Source organism: Taurulus bubalis (assembly GCF_910589615.1).
Source record: "Taurulus bubalis genome assembly, chromosome: 9".
Lineage (NCBI taxonomy): Eukaryota > Metazoa > Chordata > Actinopteri > Perciformes > Cottidae > Taurulus > Taurulus bubalis.
Window position 1 is genome coordinate 2,205,712 of NC_136597.1, and position 19,250 is coordinate 2,224,961.

The 19,250-nt window shown below is 42.2% G+C and overlaps 1 protein-coding gene across 1 annotated transcript; it reads left to right on the forward strand.

Moving 5' to 3' along the window:
* Positions 1-160: 160 nt before the first annotated feature.
* LOC306741605 (aminopeptidase N-like) lies at positions 161-19,067 on the forward strand (the record flags this gene model as incomplete). Its single annotated transcript, XM_079223913.1, has 20 exons — positions 161-771; positions 3,061-3,203; positions 3,326-3,462; positions 3,638-3,758; positions 4,485-4,639; positions 5,415-5,528; positions 5,702-5,845; positions 5,970-6,035; positions 6,481-6,546; positions 6,660-6,808; positions 8,483-8,562; positions 8,904-9,037; positions 9,978-10,033; positions 10,182-10,329; positions 10,552-10,640; positions 12,354-12,464; positions 13,857-14,024; positions 14,156-14,296; positions 15,695-15,758; positions 18,383-19,067. The coding sequence occupies 20 exons, from the start codon at positions 161-163 to the stop codon at positions 18,524-18,526; spliced, it is 2,841 nt and encodes a 946-aa protein (XP_079080039.1). The 3' UTR covers positions 18,527-19,067.
* Between the last annotated feature and the right edge of the window lie 183 nt (positions 19,068-19,250).

The window sequence follows — 19,250 nt, forward strand, 5'->3', positions numbered from 1 at the left end:
TAATCTGAGCGCAGGCCCTTAATTGTTGAGGCCAAGCCCAGTTTATGGGAGGGAGGTGACTTGGATGTGAACATACCAAAGGCACACAAGCTCTTCAGACTCATCTCTCGACACAGTCGAGCAACAGCACCTTCAGGACCGGCCATCGGAAGCAGCCAGCATGCCCAAAGAATCCGGCGTATCCAAGGCTTTCGCCGCCACCTTCGTCTTCCTGACCGTCTCCGTCCTCGTCGGCATCGTCATCATGATAATTTTTTACAAGACGGAGATCGCGACAATGAACCCAACGCCCCGTCCGACGTTCACGTCCACCACCACCAGCTTGCCGCCCGTCATCCGGCTGCCGAAGAACCTCGTACCCCAAAGCTACCAGGTCTTACTCCAGCCGCACCTCTACAGCCGAATCATAGCGGAGGTGAACGTCACCAGCCCCAACCAGACGATGCTCTTCACTGGAAACTCCACTGTCAGTTTTCATTGTGTCCAGGCCACTAGTACCATCTACCTCCACAGCGTGGACCTGGCCGTTTCTGATCCGGTGGTGAGGAACAAAGACACAAATGAGAGGATCGGCGTTTCCTCAATGAAGATCCTCAATGAACTGCCTGGCGACTTCCTGGAGATCCAGCTGAATGAAGTGTTAGAGGCAGGGGGGAACTACAGTTTGTTTCTGGCTTTCAAGGGAGAACTTACAAGAGATCTTTATGGGATTTTTGTAAGCACGTATGCCGAAGGTTCCCCGGCGTATGAAGGCGATCAAGACCCAGAGAGGTAAGGAAAAAAACTAGTATGTGTTTAAAGCTGTTAAGTTTCCGTGTACAGACTCTTTCAAACTATTTTTTTTTTGAGAAAAATAAAACAATCCTGCCAGAATTTCCTCCAGGCACCATATTTGAAAATTCCCAAAATTGACTCTTGATGACTTTAACAACATTAAATCGGTTAAACTATTAATCCACTTGTTGCGCTCTCAAGCAATGCCGCCATCACGGCAGAGTCCAATTGCAACGGTTTCACGGAAACTGAAACCACATATGATGATCTTGTCTGCAGTCAAACAGTTTTACGCACTCTTCTCTGACATCCATAGAAGTTTTTATAATTACTATTCAGCTTTAGTTTTTTATACTTAAAAAAAAAAAGAAGAGACCTCTGGATCCAATCCATCATATTGTTTCAGCAGTGTTGGCCAAGTAACTTGAAGATGCAATCATCCACTCATTACTCATTCACTCATTTCTATTATTATTATTATTACTAGAGATTATGCATTCTGGTGTGTCTTCTGTCTGGACTCACCACAGATTACAAATTGTTCCATTCTTGATTTGTCTGTATGGATAACTATAGTTCAGTAATTGACAAACTGAAGCGGCGGGACAAGTGCTAGTTAGCTGTTAGCTGTTAGCAGCAGGTGGGCAGGATAGTGTTGCGGTGTGTTTAGCGCAATGACCGCTAACAAAGCTAACGGCTAACGGAACGAAACACACAGCAGGACTGGCAGTTTCTGTCCAGAGGAAGCGTTAAACCGTCAACATGAAGCGTTACTTGGTGAACTGAAGGTTAGCTCCATAGATTGAAATTAGAGTGAATCTATTGCGCGATGTGTTCGAGTGAAATCAGAATCAGAAGTGGTACGTTGAACGTACGAGGAATTTGACTCAGTGAAAGGTTCATAACAATAAACATAGAATAAAAATATAAAAATATAATAAAAACAATAAACAATAAATGGCCCATAAGGAACCACGGTGACACAGGTGTCACACGTCCTTTAAGTGTTCTGGAAAGTTCCATAACTTTATCCTTGATTATAAGTATAAATCATAAGTGACACCTACTGAACGTCTCATGACGTGGGTCATGTGACAGGTCATGTGATGTTGTGTTCCCATAACAACCTTTCCAAGATGGCTGCTCCAGGTTGTCACAGATCTGAAGGAAATGCTGAATTTAATAAGCTTGGTTTTCATTGTTAAATATAATATTTACCTGTTTAAGAATCAAAATGCTTAATCAACATGTCCTTTTAATGTATTGAACGTGCTGTGAGGACAAACTGATATAAAACAAATCAGATCAAAATCGTTGTGACACAAAGGTCCCATCGGGAATTTAACCTAAAAATTAAAAAATATATAATAAAATATATGGCACAATACGAAAATGAATTATGATCTGATCAGTTAATTTGGCTGATTCAATGGTATTTAGCTAACATATTTTATATTGTTCAATCCAAAGCATATTAAAACAAATGTAAACCAAAAAATCATATTATTATGTAATTATTAATACCTTCTTTTTTTTTTACCATTAACGCCCAAATGTGAGATATATGTAACATTTCAAATATTTGATAGTATTTTGAAAACAATGTCATAAATGTGTTCTATGTGGGTTTTTTTATCTCTATTTTGTCCTCATCATGTTCTTTGAAGGAGAAATAGGTGTGGGTTCTTATGGGATAGATAAATATGGTAAATACTAATAATATTGCGAAAGTAAATCAGCGTTGGTTGACAAAAGGCATCGGATTGACATGACATTTGTACAACGGGGTCAAAGCTTCGAGTAGAGAGACTTGGCGCATGTTGTCAAGCGTGTCGTCTAGCGCAACAGGGCGGATGCGTGAACCGGTGAAGTGCTTGCAAAGGGCAATTTCCCGCGTCACACGCTCCACCAGGGTAAAAGAACGTCAGACCGGCGGGCGAACACTCTCAGCCTTGCGAGTCGGCGACCCGCCAGCGACCCCAATGGTGCCGGAGCGAGGACCCGCTCACAGCTGCTAGCAGCTTTAATTCAAACTGCTTTGGTTTCATGGTTTAGGCTATTGTCTCGTTTATTTACTGGAATGTATCTATTCGTCACGACAGATCTCTGTTTCCACCTTTATTTGAAAGACATTGGCTATTCAATGAAGTCAATGCATTTCATCGTAAAGTAATCCATCACTGTTTCTTTATGATATCCAAATTGCTTCATCTTTTTTGGTATCCAGTGTTCCTGCAGTAGTCACCTGATAAAGAAAGGTCTGGCTGTCTTTGTCTGTATTCATAGATTCCTCGCCGCCACCAATTTGGAACCAACACATGCCAGGAGCGTGTTCCCTTGTTTCGACGAGCCAGAAATGAAGGCGGTGTTTGACGTGGCGATCATCCACAGGAGAGACATGGACGCTCTAGGGAATGCGGACATGAGAGGTGAAATACGTACAATAAACTGTCGCTCATGTTAAAAATGTCCCCTCAGGCAGTGTGACGGTAATCCCAGAACAGAAGATGTCCTTCCTCATACTGGTCTGCCTCGTCTCCCACTCTCTCAGGTTCCAATATTATCGACGACGACTGGAAAGTCACTTACTTTCATCCGACGCCGAAGATGTCCACGTACTTGTTTGCCTTCACGGTTTCAGAGTTCAGGTCAACCGAGTCCCCAACAGGTGGCCGTGTGAAGATTAAAGTATGTGTGCTGTACATTCAAAATGAGTTTAATGTAATTGCTTTTGGTGTGGTGTTGACCTTGACTGGTATCACTAGAGACGTTACATTTTCTTCTGCTAACATTTAGAAGTGCAAAACAGAAGTGGGAGAATATCCTGTGTGCTTTATCTTACCTCTGTGTTTTGCCCATACAGACGTATGCACGTCCTGACGCCATCGCAGCAGGTCACGCTCAGTATGCGGCCGTCATCACCGGGGAGATTCTCAAGTTCTACGAGAGCTATTTTGGAATAAATTACGAACAGAGAACTCTAGGTAAGGCTTGGTCTGGATATGATTGGATGGATGTGTTGATAGATGGTAAGTAAGAACATGTATACAGTGTCCAAATACTATATAATTTGTTATAATATTATTATAATATATTGTTATTTAAAAACTACAACTCCCATGGAGTTTTACAAAGACGACATTACACGGATCATAATGAATCATATTGATGTTTCCTCATCAGTGATATCCACCCATACTCATATCATCCCTCCAACCATATAGCTGTAACCTCCTGCCATTTAAAAATACTGAAACATTTTCTTCTTTTTTCCCCAGCTTTGAGAAGCTCCTTAATTTTGCTACAAACAACAACAAAAAAGCTTTAAAACTACTTGTATAGCTGTACTTAGTTATGTTCACACGAGACACACATGTGTGTTATTTGACCCGTCCCTCCCTATGTGCTGCTGACTCATTGGAACTTGTTTGTGATGTGTGAAACAGCAAAGATGTTCCACAAGAAAATGGGTTTCCCTTCACAATGCAGTTTCGTTGAATGGGGAAATCATTTTTAGGAGACGGGCGGGTTTAGTTCTACCTGCAGAGCAGCTCTGCTATTCTGAGGAAAGTCAGACAGAGGATGTTGTATGTGTACAGATTGTAAAGCCCTCTGAGGATCATTTGGATTTTGGGCAACACAAAATAAGTTGAATTGAATACTTTCAGATGTATAAAACACTTTTGTCCATATCTATGTGATTCCTCCAGATCAAATTGCACTGCCAGACTTGGGTGTTGGAGGGATGGAAAACTGGGGACTGATCACATACCAGGAGGGAGGCGTGCTCTATGAGGAGGGAGTGTCCTCGCTGTTGCACAAGGAGGGGATCGCCGTTCTCATTGCACATGAACTGGCACACCAGGTTAGAGGGGGAAAAAACCTTAATGTTTGGTACCCAAAATATGACACGTACTAATGGTTCAAGGCCCCAACTGTTCTCACTATTGATACGTTTTTTTATAAGAACATTATCTAAATGATGATAACATTAATCCTGCAACGTTTTAGTGTTATAAGCATGGGCGAATTAACCCCTGGGCATAGACATGCTAAAGGCCCCACCACGTCTCCTACAGCAAGACACACAGACTTGTGACTCCATAGTTGTTTAGCCTCTTTGTATTAGTTGTTTTGTGTCTCTTTGAAGTTGTTTTGTGTCTCTTTGAAGTTGTTTTGTGTCTCTTTGTAGTAGTTGTTTTGAGTCTCTTTGTAGTAGTTGTTTTGAGTCTCTTTGAAGTTGTTTTGTGTCTCTTTGTACTAGTTGTTTTGTGTTTCTTTGAAGTGGTTTTGTGTCTCTTTGTTGTAGTCGTTTTGTGTCTCTTTGTAATTGTTTTGGTCTTTTTGTGATTCTTTTTTGTCTGTGGTGGTTTTATCCTTTTTTCATCTTGTGTCCTTTTTTAGTGGTTTGGCCCCTTTTCATAGTCGTTGTGAGCCTCTTTTTGTCTCTTTGCCACTTGTCTTTTTGTTTATCTTTTTAGTCAATCTATGTTTCTGTGGTCTTTTGTGAGTGTCTTCCTGGTTGGTATATGTCTCTTTGAGTGACATGTTGTAGGTAAAGGTAACACATAATGTCATATGTGGTTGTCTAGTGAATCCTTGCCGGGTCAACCATCCACATCTTCTGTTTTTGTTGACAGTGGTTTGGGAATCTGGTGACAATGAAATGGTGGAACGACATATGGCTGAACGAGGGCTTTGCCACGTACTTGTCATTCTTTGCAGTGGACCATGTAGAGCCTACGTTCCAATTAGTAAGTTCAGTCCAAGAGTTCACTGCAGAATGAGGACTATTTTATCTATTTTTTGTTCTTATCTGTTGCCAACCTTTTCAACTTGCACGATCATTGAAAGATACACATGAGAAGAAAGCTCGTCTCCATATCTTCATGGGATATGTGCTCTTGGCTCTTTTGGTTTTCCTCAGAAAGACACACATTTCATGGACAACCTCCATGAAGCGTTTGAGCAGGACGCTCTGGCCTCGTCCCACCTTCTCAGTCCTCCGGAGGCAGACATCCAGATGTCTTATGAGATCGTTGAATTGTTTGATTCCATAACCTACTGTAAGGTACAACCAAATGAAACTAGCAATGAATACATATGGTGGTGTGTGTGTGTTTCATTTGCAAGTCACTCATACCAGTGTCCTATGAATATAAAGCCATTACTTGTGTTTGGTGTTCACTCGGCAGGGGGCAGCTGTGCTGAGAATGCTGGCAGACATCGTCACGGACAGAGTTTTCACCAAAGGAATCAAAGTAAGTAACTGGTAGTTTTCCTCTGAGAGGAGGTGCCCTCTTGATAACTCTGTGGTTCACCATGCTCGGAGCTCACACTACGGTGCCACACCCGATTAAAACTTTTTTTGCAATGTTGTTCACAATCCACAATTTAGTACACTTGTAGTTTCCACCGTCTCCAGCAAAAGGGGTCCGACTCATGCAGGACTGAGGAGCGCCCCCGAGCAGACCTGCTCCATCGGCGGTTCAAGTGCCTTTGGCCAGAAAATGAAAGAAAAGCAGTTTTCTGCCAAACACTAGTTTCAACATAACATCCTCTTGGGATCCTCTGCCGTTGTGTTTGGACATTTTCATCCTGCTCCCAACATCAATAATCTGAATGCAAACTTTCCTCCTGAAAATCATGATTGTGAATGCGGGATGAAACTGTTAACTATAACCTCTCTCTCTTTTCGTGTTGCAGATGTACCTCTCAGACTTTAGCTATAAAAACACAGACCAGAACGACCTCTGGGAGTATATTCAAAAGGTAAAGTGTGTTGCTAACTCAAAGCATGTCTTTTATCACAATGCCCGTTAATCAGTGATCAGTTTATGGGATTTATGTCGTAAAATATGAACTGTTTTATGCCATGTTTGCAGGCCGAGGATGAGGACGGTGGTCACACCGACGTTGCCAAGGTGATGAACACCTGGACCAAGCAAATTGGTTTTCCTGTTATCACCATCAACACTACCGATGGAGAAGTCTACCAGAAGCATTTCCTGTTCAATGCCTCCTCTGAATCGAGGTAGGTGCTCCATTGGCATTGCTCCAGTGTACATGGTTAGGTTTGGCCCTCAGATAATATGTAATTATACTCATTTACAATCCAGATAACGTATGTACTATACTATTGAGTAAGAATCCGTTTAGAACAAATAGATTTAGCATTAATGGAAACAATGGAAGAAATCAGAACAGCAATGGAAAGAAAGAATTGAATTGAAAGAAAGAATTGCGTGGTTGGTGCATTTACTGATTTATTAAATGAAAGTGTTTGATGTAGTATATCATGGCATTTTGTCATGCCTCCATTTATGAACTATCCCTCTAATACCAAATAACTGTTGGCGTTATATGGTTGAATAGTTTTTTGGATAACAGACAACAATACAGTTTGCTGGTAGTTTGAATGTAGAGCTGTTTTCTCTTACAAATTATGGACAATGTCTGGAAAATCGGGTCCAAGTTCTCACCTACTGGAAACTACTCCGTTTGGCGTAGAAGAGGAGTGGCCCCTGGATAGAGCGCGCAAGAGGCAGGGCATGACACAAAAACGCAGCGGCCACGTAGCCGGTTTGATGTTTTCCTCCAGTTTTGCAGCAGTTGCATGAAACGTCACCAACACGCCCACTCGCTAACTTGTGGAGTCCCTCAGGGGTTACTACTGGGCCCGATACTTTTCATCTATATATAAAGCTGCACTAATCTATAACTATGTTTAATTTGAAAAGCAACTTAGTTGTTCTACAGAGGTTTAACAATACTATAATAATGTAACGTAATACATTCACATTATTGATTACACTAATTAAACTAGTTTGTGGTCACCATGAGACACCAGGATGAAGTATACTGTCAACGTTCACCGTCCATTTGCAGACAATCTCGATGGTGTTGTCACTCATTGGCATGTATGCAAGAGTTGTTTTTTTACCAATTGGTCCCATAGGCTGAACATGTGAGCGAATGCAGTATATCAGGAAACTTGTGGTCCAAAACTGGTTCCAAAATAATGACTTCATTATTCATGTGAATTCAACATCTTGGGTGTGAGTGCCTCTCAGTTGGGCTACAGGCTTAAAGAAGATGACCTTCACTATCTTTCCAAAGGCCGGAGTTCATAAAGGCCGGGATCATAAATCTGTCCTCCAGTGACTTCATCACTTCACAATGTCTATCTCCCTCTGAGAATAGTTGACATCAAATAATGAAAGAGTCCGGCTTATATGTGTGTGTGTTGGCAAAATACAGTACCTTATTGCATCACTGGCCCCTAATTCACCAAGTGTTTCTCTGCCAGGGCCTGCATGAACTCTCAGCAGCTGATTACAGTAAATGATGCCTTTGGCCATGTGGAGTGTTTTGAAACGATGTGTTGTAACTATGCACTCCATAACACTGCCATAGTGAGTTGCACCATCATTTATCCTAACGCTGTTTTAAGTTGCTCTGGCTAGACCCAGAACATAACAGCTCTGGACTCTGGCACTTTGGCTTTGCAGATATCTGTTTATCCTACAGGTGATTGGCTGTCATGCTCCATTTAGAGATCACCTGTCACCTTTTCTTAAAAGTGCCTCCTTTCAGATTGTTATTTGGACTCTTCGTTGCTCAATGTTTAAAAGCTGAATACTCCTTTCCTGAAAAAATGTGTGACTCATTATACCTCGTTTTTGTCTATTATTTTCTGCTTGTTTAGTCTTTGGTGGTACGTCCCAATCAGAGTCATGTCAAATACACTTGAATCTTCTCTTGTCTGGTTGGAAACCAGTGAAACGGGTAAGTAAACGCACCTTTTTACCCGCTCTGTTTTCACATTTGTCAAACAACCATTAGTTCTCTACGGCGGTGGAGATAGAATACCTTCATCTATGTGATGGTCTTTGATTGGATACAAGTCAGTTGAAAGTTTGATGAGACAGAACAGAGAACAGATGAACATAGACACAAGATGACCTTACTTGTTTTATGTTTGTATTTATACTGTGAATGTGAAACTAATGGATGCTAGTTAGTCCTGATCAGTGTGTGAATGGATGAATGGCATGTAGTGTTAAAGCACTTTGAGTGATCGTAGTACAAGTCCATTTACCATTCATGATATTTGCCTCTATTTTCAGTAAAGAAAGACAAATTCCTCTCTGAGAGTGGAGAGTGGATCCTGGCAAACGTCAACTGTACTGGATACTACAGAGTCAATTACAACCCAGAGAACTGGGAGCGCCTCCTGACTCAGCTGGAGACAAACCCACATGTGAGCACTGAGCGCAAAGAAATTACTTAACAAATCACAGCGCTGAGCCTCTTTTTTATTAACTGGTTGCCCCTGAAGGCTTCGCCCTGAAGTTCTTGAAGATTGGCAGATTAAATGAAATCTTGGCCGGTTGTTAATTTAATCTTGCGCAACAGAAATGTGAACTTCAATTTCTTGAACTTGACTCTATTACACAATGGGTGTACTGAGTTTGGGTACTTACTGTATATTAACCATGTCTTCAACATCTGTTTAGTGAAAATATTATCGAATATTTCCAGGGGTGATAATGTTGTTGAACTGGTTGTTCTAGATTGCTGCCAACTGTTGAATAGATTGTCGGGAAATTTTGTAAAGAGACATGGTTCCCAGAGGATAGATTCCAATGACTTTCTAGATCCCCTGACTTTCCATCTAGTCAACCAGCAGGTGTTAGCACGTACACATTATTGGATGCCTGGTGTAGCCTCTGGAAAAACTTAGCCAAACAACTTCTCTCGTTCTACGAATTAACAAGCGCTGCAATCTTGATAGCAGGGAGTCGTCCAGTCAACACGCAGGTTCACCGTCCAAAATCACCCCGAACAGCCAGAAGTTCGGCTCTTAAATACACGGTTTTCGTCATGAACATCTAACATTGAATTGGCTCTAACTTGTCTAAGAGGAGGAGAATCGTGTCCTCATCTTTTCTCACAAGGCTGGAACGTGCAACGACGTGCAAACTACGATAAATAGTCATGCTGTTGGGTCATGCTGACTTTGAAAATGTAAAAATGCAATGGAATGAAATAGAAAATTATTTGGTTTGAAGCCTTATTGGCATTTTCCCTCCGCTACTCCAAGTCGTATTATCCTGCTGCAATGCTGCTGATGGTAGAAGGACTGAGTACAGTTGTAGATGTCTTTGTAAACTGTCCCTCATCTTGCTCTTGTTTTTTAGCGGATCCCACTGATGAACAGAGGGCAGCTTATTGATGATGCATTTAACTTAGCAAGGTAATGACTTCTACTTAGTTTACTGCTGTTCATTAATGTTCTGTACATTGAGTGTCTTGTGAATTTCTTTTAAACATGAGGGAAATGAGGCGATCCCGGTGGCTCATTGGCCTCCTTGATCTTACCAAATCAAATTTGTTTTTCTCAGGGCCAAACTCATCGACGTGACCCTGGCTCTGAATTCAACGCGCTTCCTTCACAATGAGAGAGAGTATCTTCCCTGGGAGACAACAGTCAAGAACCTGGAGTACTTTGTCCTCATGTTTGATCGCTCCGAGGTGTACGGACCCATGCAGGCATGTGCCATTCACGCCTCCTTTTTTTAAACTGTGATATTCAAAATGAAAGACTTTTCATTGAAAGGCTTTGCTACAATGCTAACAAATTTACGCTGTACTGGATGGAGGAGCTGAATTCCACAGACTTGATGCGATAGCCTTGCTGCCAGTGTTGTTGTTCGTCCCTCATCATAAACAGATGTGCAGTAAAAAGAGTAATATATTGCTCTCTTCCTGCAGGCGTACCTCCGCGAACAGGTTAGCGGCCTGTACGACTTCTTCAGGAACGACACAGACAATCACCGAGTCCCAAAGGATCACTCCGCACAGTAAGGAAAGATGCCCTCCATTAGTCCTCAACAGGTTTACTACACCTGTTTGCATTTTGCAGTTCAACAAACTCAAAGTCCTGTGCCAAGAGCGGCAATGAAGAGCAGATGTGTGAGTTTGCGTTGTTGCAGTTGTGCACACGCTTGTCACAACTTGTGCCAATAAGCGGTGCTCTTATATGGAACCACTTCTCAAGGGGGTTGTTTCAGGGGGAAATACTCATTTGATTGGGTGATTCTTTTAATTGACAAGTCAATACAATTTTGGGAACTTATTTTTTAATGAGTACGTTCACACAGAACATGAATATCACATGTTTCTTTTTCTGAGCTATACCTCGCTGTTAGACAGTCCTCTCACACAGGGCTCTGATTCCATTATATTGCTCTGACTCCTTTATATTGCTCTCTTTAATTAACCTTATAAACCCAACGCTCTTTTTTCTCCCGGAAATGAGAATTGTTTTTTTCAATTCTTGAACCGAAAAACCTTTTGACTGAATATGCTTCCGGGTAAAGGTCTTGGACCTCCAGGGGGGTCCCAGTCACATAGCTGGACCCAGAGAGGGATCACCAAGTCCGGGTGCTGGTCTTGGACCTATCGGGGGGTCCCAGTCACATAGCTGGACCCAGACCAGGTCTACTAAGTCCGGGTAAAGGTCTTGGACCTCCAGGGGGGTCCCAGTCACATAGCTGGACCCAGACCAGGTCTACTAAGTCCGGGTAAAGGTCTTGGACCTCCAGGGGGGTCCCAGTCACTAGCATGTCAATGCTTGTGTTCATTGTGATTATTATTGCAGATTTAGATGCTTTAGGTTGTGATCTTTCTAAAGATGTGCAGTATTCCTCTGTGGGTTGATGGCAAGGCACCAAACAATACTTGTTTAAAAAACTCAGGGAGCAATCGAGTACTGTAAAAGTCGGGTTACAAGCCGCCCCTACCTCCGGTCAGTGTCCCGCTGTAGCAAGCTAGGAGCAGCTCTAGCTAGCACTGCTGCTAGCTAGAGCTGCTGCTGCTGCTACTGCCCGCGTCCCCTCTGCCCAAGTCGGGTGTCGAACCGGGGCTGGTCCCGCTACCTTCGGTGGTTGTCGGGGAGCTAGCGGAAGTTAGCTGAGAGCTAGCGGAAGTTAGCGGGGAACTAGCATGAGCGCCAGCTGGCTACCTTTTCCGGTAGTCATTTTGGGGGAATCTTGCAGAGACTCTTGACTTTTGATCATATTTATGCTGAAAATACGTTTTTTTAAAGGCAAGGAGTTGCGGATTCGTTAGAAATCAAGAACAATAGGGTCTGGTATTCATATCGTGGTCATATGAGCTTTAGAACTCTAGGGTGTAATTAAAGTCGCGAGACTCCACTGACAATGTCGCTGACACACAAATCCACTTCAGGAAATCTGAATAAACCCTTCCAGTTATTTTCCTGAGTTAGCACAGCTGACGTTGGCTCAGGGCGCGCTACCGGTCACATGATTCACAACAATATTAATTAGCTTCCTTTAGTAACACAGGACACTGCTTTTTGCTCACGGCTGAGTGGGCGTTTCCATTTGAAATACTCAATCCATGATTGCTTCTTCCCAAATTATGCTGTATTTAATTCTCAACATTGGAGACAGTAGTTTGACAACACAAGGTTTTTTTCAAAACGTCGAATTTGCCATAATTTATTACTTGCACTTATTATACAAAATGAAATTACGCTTCCCTCCCAGGCACAGCCAGATCATCGCCATAGATGTGGCGTGTTCCAATGAACTCCCAGAATGCATAGCGATGGCTACACAGATGTTTGCCAACTGGACGCACAGCAACGGCACGAACAGGTACAGGCACTACTGAATAAGTACTTTTAATTTGAATATTCTTCTTCATACCTTCTGAAATGATGCTAAACTCGCATGACTCTATTTGTCTCACTGTAATAGCTTTCATTATGTTCTGTGGCTTTACTCTCCAGTGATGATTTAGTGAAGGTAGGTGCCATTTTATCACTTTCTGGTGTTCATTGTTGTGGCATTGTGGTTCTTTTCTTTAAAGCTCTCAGAATCTTTTGACGACCATGCACTCTATTCCACAAACTGACCACGGAGAACATGATGCCTTTCCTACTAAATGAGGACGTTAGACTAAACCTCCCTCCCTTTACACTTACTTTAAAGTAGAGAGTAATCCGACCTCATGCAAGAACATTTAGGTATTCTTATCTCAACTTCTTCCTTTGTTTTCGTACGTCTCATTCAGTATAGGCTCCTAACTTCAGTTTACTGTGTAAATGACCGGCATAAACATTATGAATGCCACATGTGCATAAATGAGCAATAAGGAGTGCTGTTAATGCCGAGCCACCTCCTCTGATGTCACTGAAATATAGAAGAAGTGGTTCCATGTGAATAACGTCACCAGAGCAAGGCCATCGATGAAAGAAAGGGTCAATAATTTAAACTGCAGAGGTTCGGAAAATGTCAGCAAAATAATGACGTGTGATTTTTTTATAGGGTTTTCAAACTCAAAATATCTTCAAAGTAATGGAATATCCAACCGATTAGTGAAAATCTTTAAAAAATTGTGTTCGTACTAAAGCGAAAACTGCTCAAAACGTTTTCCTGAATCACTCATACAAGCCACTTAACCTATTTTTAGGCCCTTAGTTATATCTATATTACTATTTTAATAATTTTGGTTATAATAAAAAGTACACATGTGAGATTTTGTTCAGATGTGTAAATATCAGTCTATATACTTACTGGTTAAGAGTAAATGAGCATGACACACAGAAAAAAATTAAAAGGTTTCAGGTCCACCTATAAAAAAAGCACATCTGTGACATTTGAATTTTCTCATGTACAGAACCATATATTTCACTTGTATATTACTTATAGTGTTCAATACATTCAAATACAGTAGGTTTAGGCTTTTTCTTCTTCATAAAACAAGCTATGATTTGCAGTTTTATATAACAATCGCAAAGTTTTTAATTAAGAACCAATCTGTTCGTAGGAATGCTTCTTGCATGAAGCCCATTGGCTCTTCATTAAACATGTATACTGTATGTGCTCCGTACTTCCACACATACATGCATGGACCTGTGTTAACTCATTGACCCGAGAAGACAAAATGAGACGGTCCTCTGATGTAGAACAAAATAACCGTGTGTGTGTGTGTGTGTGTGTGTGTGTGTGTGTGCGTGTGTGTGTGTGTGCGTGTGTGTGACTCAGCATCCCCCCCAACCTGCGCTCCGTGATCTACTGCCAAGCTGTGGCCGCTGGCGGGACGGAGGAGTGGGAGTTCGTCTGGGACAAGTTTCAGAGCACCAGCGACACCCCAGAGAAAGAGCAGCTCCGGGCGGCTCTGTCCTGCACCAAGAAGATCTGGCTGCTCAACAGGTGAACCCACAGGATTGTGTTGCTGTTATTCTGACTGTGCACAATAACTTATTTCTGTTTGGACACACCTGTGATGAGGGAATCCCAGCCACACTGTTTTTATGGAGTGAGGATCCTTCCTTATCTTGCAGATACCTGGAGTACACTTTGAACCCTGAGAAGATCCGTCTGATGGATGTTGGTTCCACTATTGTCTCCATTGCTAATAACGTGGCGGGGCAGGCGCTGGCCTGGAACTTTATCAGAGCAAACTGGGAGTACGTCCGCAAGGGGTAGGTCACTATTTGGACTCTTGGTTTATTTTTGAGTCATGACCAAGTAGCATTTGAGATTGTGTAGACGGGTTTTACCAATATGAACTGGAAAAGGAAAACATGATGCTCATGTGGAGGAGCCGGCAGTTAGATTGTGAGAACACTGAGCTAAAATATTATTTTCATGGCTACAGCTCTTTAAAACCCCACTCAAATGTGTCATATTTTGTAAAGTTGATATAGCTAACGTGTTAGCAAACTGTTGCCTCATTACACAGAGCATTAGCACTAAGGGGTCGTTCACACCAGACGCGACTTTTAAAAGCGCAGCCGCTTCAAAAACGCCTTGGCAAAAACGCGCCGGCCAAAAAACAAAAAACAGCCCGGTGCGCCTGTGGAGCGAGTCTGCGTGCGCAATCGGGCGAGAATCAACTGCCGGGCGGTAGTTAAAGATCGCTAATATTAATGCCTCGTCAGAGTTCATACCACACGAAAACAGGACGGAAGTGGTAAAGTAGTAAAGCCCGCCTCTTGCTTCATCCGATTGGCTGCCTTGGCCAAGTGTGACATTGATGAGCTGTGCGTCTCCGCGCAAGGCGCTTAAAGTTGAGAATATTTCAACTTTTAAGCGCGCCGAAAAAACGCTAGAAAAACGCGACGCGCAGCATTTAAAAAGCGCAAATGGAAGACGCGCCGAACCATAGGGAAACAATTTCTCTACTAACTACTGAGTGTATAGTGGGTACAGTTTGTCCCAAACAATGAGCTAAACAAGGCTCAAAGGCCCTTAATTAAATTAAAATTAAAGAGAACTTTAAAAGTGCTGCTGCTGCTAATTCTGCTAATGCTGCTGCTGGTCTTGCCGGTGGGCCGACTGGAGCGACGTGCGGTCGAGTCGCTTGAATAAACAACACTGCCATAAATGGCTTGTAAAACATCTTGCACGGAATCATCTAGTACAAAGGTCTTGCTATTTAATCAGTGCTTATCATTAGTCCGCCTTCATAAAGTCCCCACTGTTTGTGCCGTTTCCAGAAAGTATCAAAGTTTATATACACATAACAGACAGGGCTTCATTTCATAAGCACACAGTGACACCGGAGATTGATTTTGATGAAGTGATCACAGGGGTTCTCTTTTAATTAATATGCATTTTGACATCAGTATTAATCATTTCCTCAAGTTTCTTCTAGAATATAATCCAGTTTATACTTGTTTACTGTATTATGTCCACCGAGCTGAAACAAAAGCAGTCCAATAAAACCTGCAATGAGGTGAAGGCTGTGATTTTCAGCTTGTGTTGAAACCTTTCAAGAGACGCGTTGACTCCACTCTTGTGGTCGTCTTGGAGGCTGGGTTGGGTTGTGGTGTTGATCTGCACCGCACTAACAACTGTCTCTCATGTTTTGTCTCCAGGGGCTCAGCCTTGCTGATCGAGGGCGTCACCAGCAGGTTCTCCACGCAATTTGAACTGGACGAGGTAAGGTTTATGGATGTTTTTATTATGTCACAATGATAATAATCGTCAAGTGGAGACTCCAGTCACGCACCAATAATTGATTATTGGTGCTCCACCCTGATTTCTTATCAGAAGTCTCTCTGTCATCCTGACTGACAGCATGGTAGTTTAACCTCTCAGACAAACCCCAAATTTTTCTCGCTATGCCATTTCTAATATAGTTTAAAAGACAAGGCGGGTTGTAGTATGTTTTTTATCACTGACAACAAATCCCATGAGATGATGAAAACCATGTTGAATATATATCTACAAACACCTATGGTGTATCAAAGCCTAATAGATCTGCTTCCTCCATGCCATAGAGCGCCATCAGTGAATCAAACATTGTTGCACTCATGTTCCTTCATTACCAGGAAGTTTCTTCCAACTCAACCCCACAGTTAGCAAAAGTTAGTTCATAGTTAATAGTGTATTTTTCGCTGGCGGCGGATTAATCCACATTTGGTTCTTTGGTATTTGCGGCAGCAGAAAGGTCCAAAGGCACAGAGAAAGAGCATATATCAGAGTAATCAGGCTCTGGACAAGCAGGCAGTACAGTAGGATGAATTCATTTTGGTTTTAACACTCTGGGGTCATTTTTCTTGAATTTACATCATTTTTAAATTTCTCTTTTTAAAGTCACTTGCAAATGATACATACATACAAAAATTACAGAAGAATCTCAGCTATCTATATAATAAGGCACCATTGTCCCAACGCACAAGTGTAAAGAGAAAATATGACTAAAGCTGAAAAATGGAATCTTGATTTTGGAAATGTTTCATATTTGTTGTGAAAACATAACTTTACTCATGTGGTATATCGGTTTTGGTGATGGAAATTGGTTTACCAAAAGGTCTTAGGTTCACAAAAGCAGTGGAATATATGAATAAAATGGTAGACACATGTAAATAAATGTCAAAAACCAAATGTATTATTATATGGGGGGGATGATGAGCTGTGGCTGGCTTTGAGGCCTGCTATGGTGATGTGTTGGCAGGCAGACGGACTGGAGACTGCTGCAGCTGCATGTTGTCCTCTGGACCCTCGCAGCTCTGAATCCACTCTGTAAAATACATTAATACAAGTCAGTATGAGTTCACTGAAAGAAAGTTAACGGTGGTAGAGACAACAGTTGATTACCCACCGTTCATAGCTGTAGTCAGCTATCTCCGTTAGCTCTCGTTAGCTCGCGCTGTGTTAGCAGCACCTAACGTGACATAAACACTACTGTAGTAACGATTAACGGAGATCCAACGCTACTAGGCTTACTAAGTTCACTGTAAGAAAGTTAACGGTGATCGAGACAACAGTTGAGTATGCACCGTTCAGTCGTAGACACGGAAGAGACATCCAACACGGGGCTATCTAGTGACGTGCTAACGCTACAAAGCTATCGTCAACAAACAAACGTTGGTTACGGTCTTACAAACACATAATGGAGGTCCAACACTACTGGTCGTACTAAGTTCACTGTAAGAAAGTTAACGGTGATAGGGGCAACAATTGATTACTCACCGTTCAGTCTCACAGAAACGCTGTAGCCAGCTATCTGGCCCGTTAGCTCCGGCTAGCTCCTTGTTAGCGAATCCTTCAGGCACTGGAGCTGCGCCGTCTGTCCCCTCCAATATAGCTTTGCTCAGGACTCTTTGCTTGGCATCTTCTGACTCACACTGAAGCTACAGATGCTCAGACGCGGAAGTGGAAACCATATCCGCCAGATTTGAAACCATATCTCTGTGACGTATTATTGTGCGGATATAATTTTTATTAAAAACTTAAACACCTGCCCAACCGCATCGGCGCGGGCCCCGCCCCCAAAGGGTTAATCACCTTGTGCAAAAAGCTACGTGTCCCAACCATAAGCTGTATTATGAAGATGGACGAAAGTCAAAACATCTCGGTATAATGCATAAGTCCCAGTAAGTTTTAATTACCTTAAAAGTCGGGTTACAAGCCGCTCCTACTTCCGGTCACTGTCCGTGCTGTAGCAAGCTAGGAGCAGCGCTGGCTAGCGCTGCTGCTGCTGCTGCTAGCGCTGCTGCTAGTGCTGCTGCTGCCCGTGTCCCCTCTGCCCAAGTTGGATGTCGAGCCGGGCCTGGTCCCGCTACCTTCGGTGGTTGTTGGGGAACTAGCGGAAGTTAGTGGGGAAGTATCGGAGCGCTAGCAGGATGGATAAATCTTCCCAAGTCTGTGTACTAGAATGTGGGTCAATTTGATCTTACATCATTTTATAGATTTATCATGGTTAGCTGTCGCGTCTATCTAGCTAACCAACTACAGTGGTGCTAATGTAGCGGCTAGGCTGGGCTGTGCTAGGCTCGTTATTGGTTTTGGCGATGGTATGGTGTGCTTTTTGCTTTTTTCATAGGATTTGTTAACAAGGAAAAACATAAAATAACGCCCCAATATGTTCACTGTTGCTGACCTGCACTGTACAAGCTAATTTATCCAAGAAAAGAAATTGGAGACCGTCTGTCATTATACTGACTAACTCTCCTGGTGCGATGAAGACCTCATAATCACAAGAAAAAGGTCCAGTTTCTTTCCTTGATGAATGCATTGTGCGTATAACATCTAACATCCCCGTCTGTTTGTGTGTGCAGCTGAAGCGTTTTGCGACGGACTACATGCTGAGTGATCATCTACATATGCAGCAGGCCATCGAGCAAACCCAGGTCAACATCCAGTGGGTCAGCGAGAACAAAGCCAGCATTCTGGAGTGGTTTGAGAACGAAACAGCTTCGTAGAGCGGGGAAAAGAAAACCTCACCGTCTTTGATTGTGTTAGAGCCTCACAGATCATCTGCCAGTTCTCAATTCTGCTGAATCCACTTGAAACACAAGAACATTTGTCAGGAAAGTAATCACAAAATAGGACATTTAATTCCCTTTAATACATAAGACTGATACGTAGTATTGTGCTAACAAATGAGGGACGAAGTGAAGACTGTGTTTGATGTAGATACATTATTTATACCGTATATTCTATAACAACAGTCTGACCACATTAAAAAAAGATTATAACATGTGTACTTTTCAGAATCACTTTTCTGTTGTTCTTTCTTGTTGAATGTTTCTGGATTGGAACCACCATTGGTTGTATTAATCTCCTGGCAAATATGGGTTTGGAGGACAAACAGAGTGATTGAACTCAAATTCATCAGCGTTTTGCACAAATCGACCGAAGTCCCTCTTTTTGTTCAAGAATCGTGTTTATATGTGTATCATGTCGCAATCAAGGAACCAAACTATTCTTGTATGTTGCAAAACAAAATCTATTTTTTTATAATAAAACATCAACATTGTGTTTGAGTCTTTTAATCCAGTACAAAAATAATACAGGTCATTATTAGCTGACTATGATCTATAACTAGATGATCATCATGTTTGGATGCAATTACAAATATGTATGTATGTATATCATGTGTGTGTGTGTGTATGTATGTATATGTATATAGATGTATGTATGTAT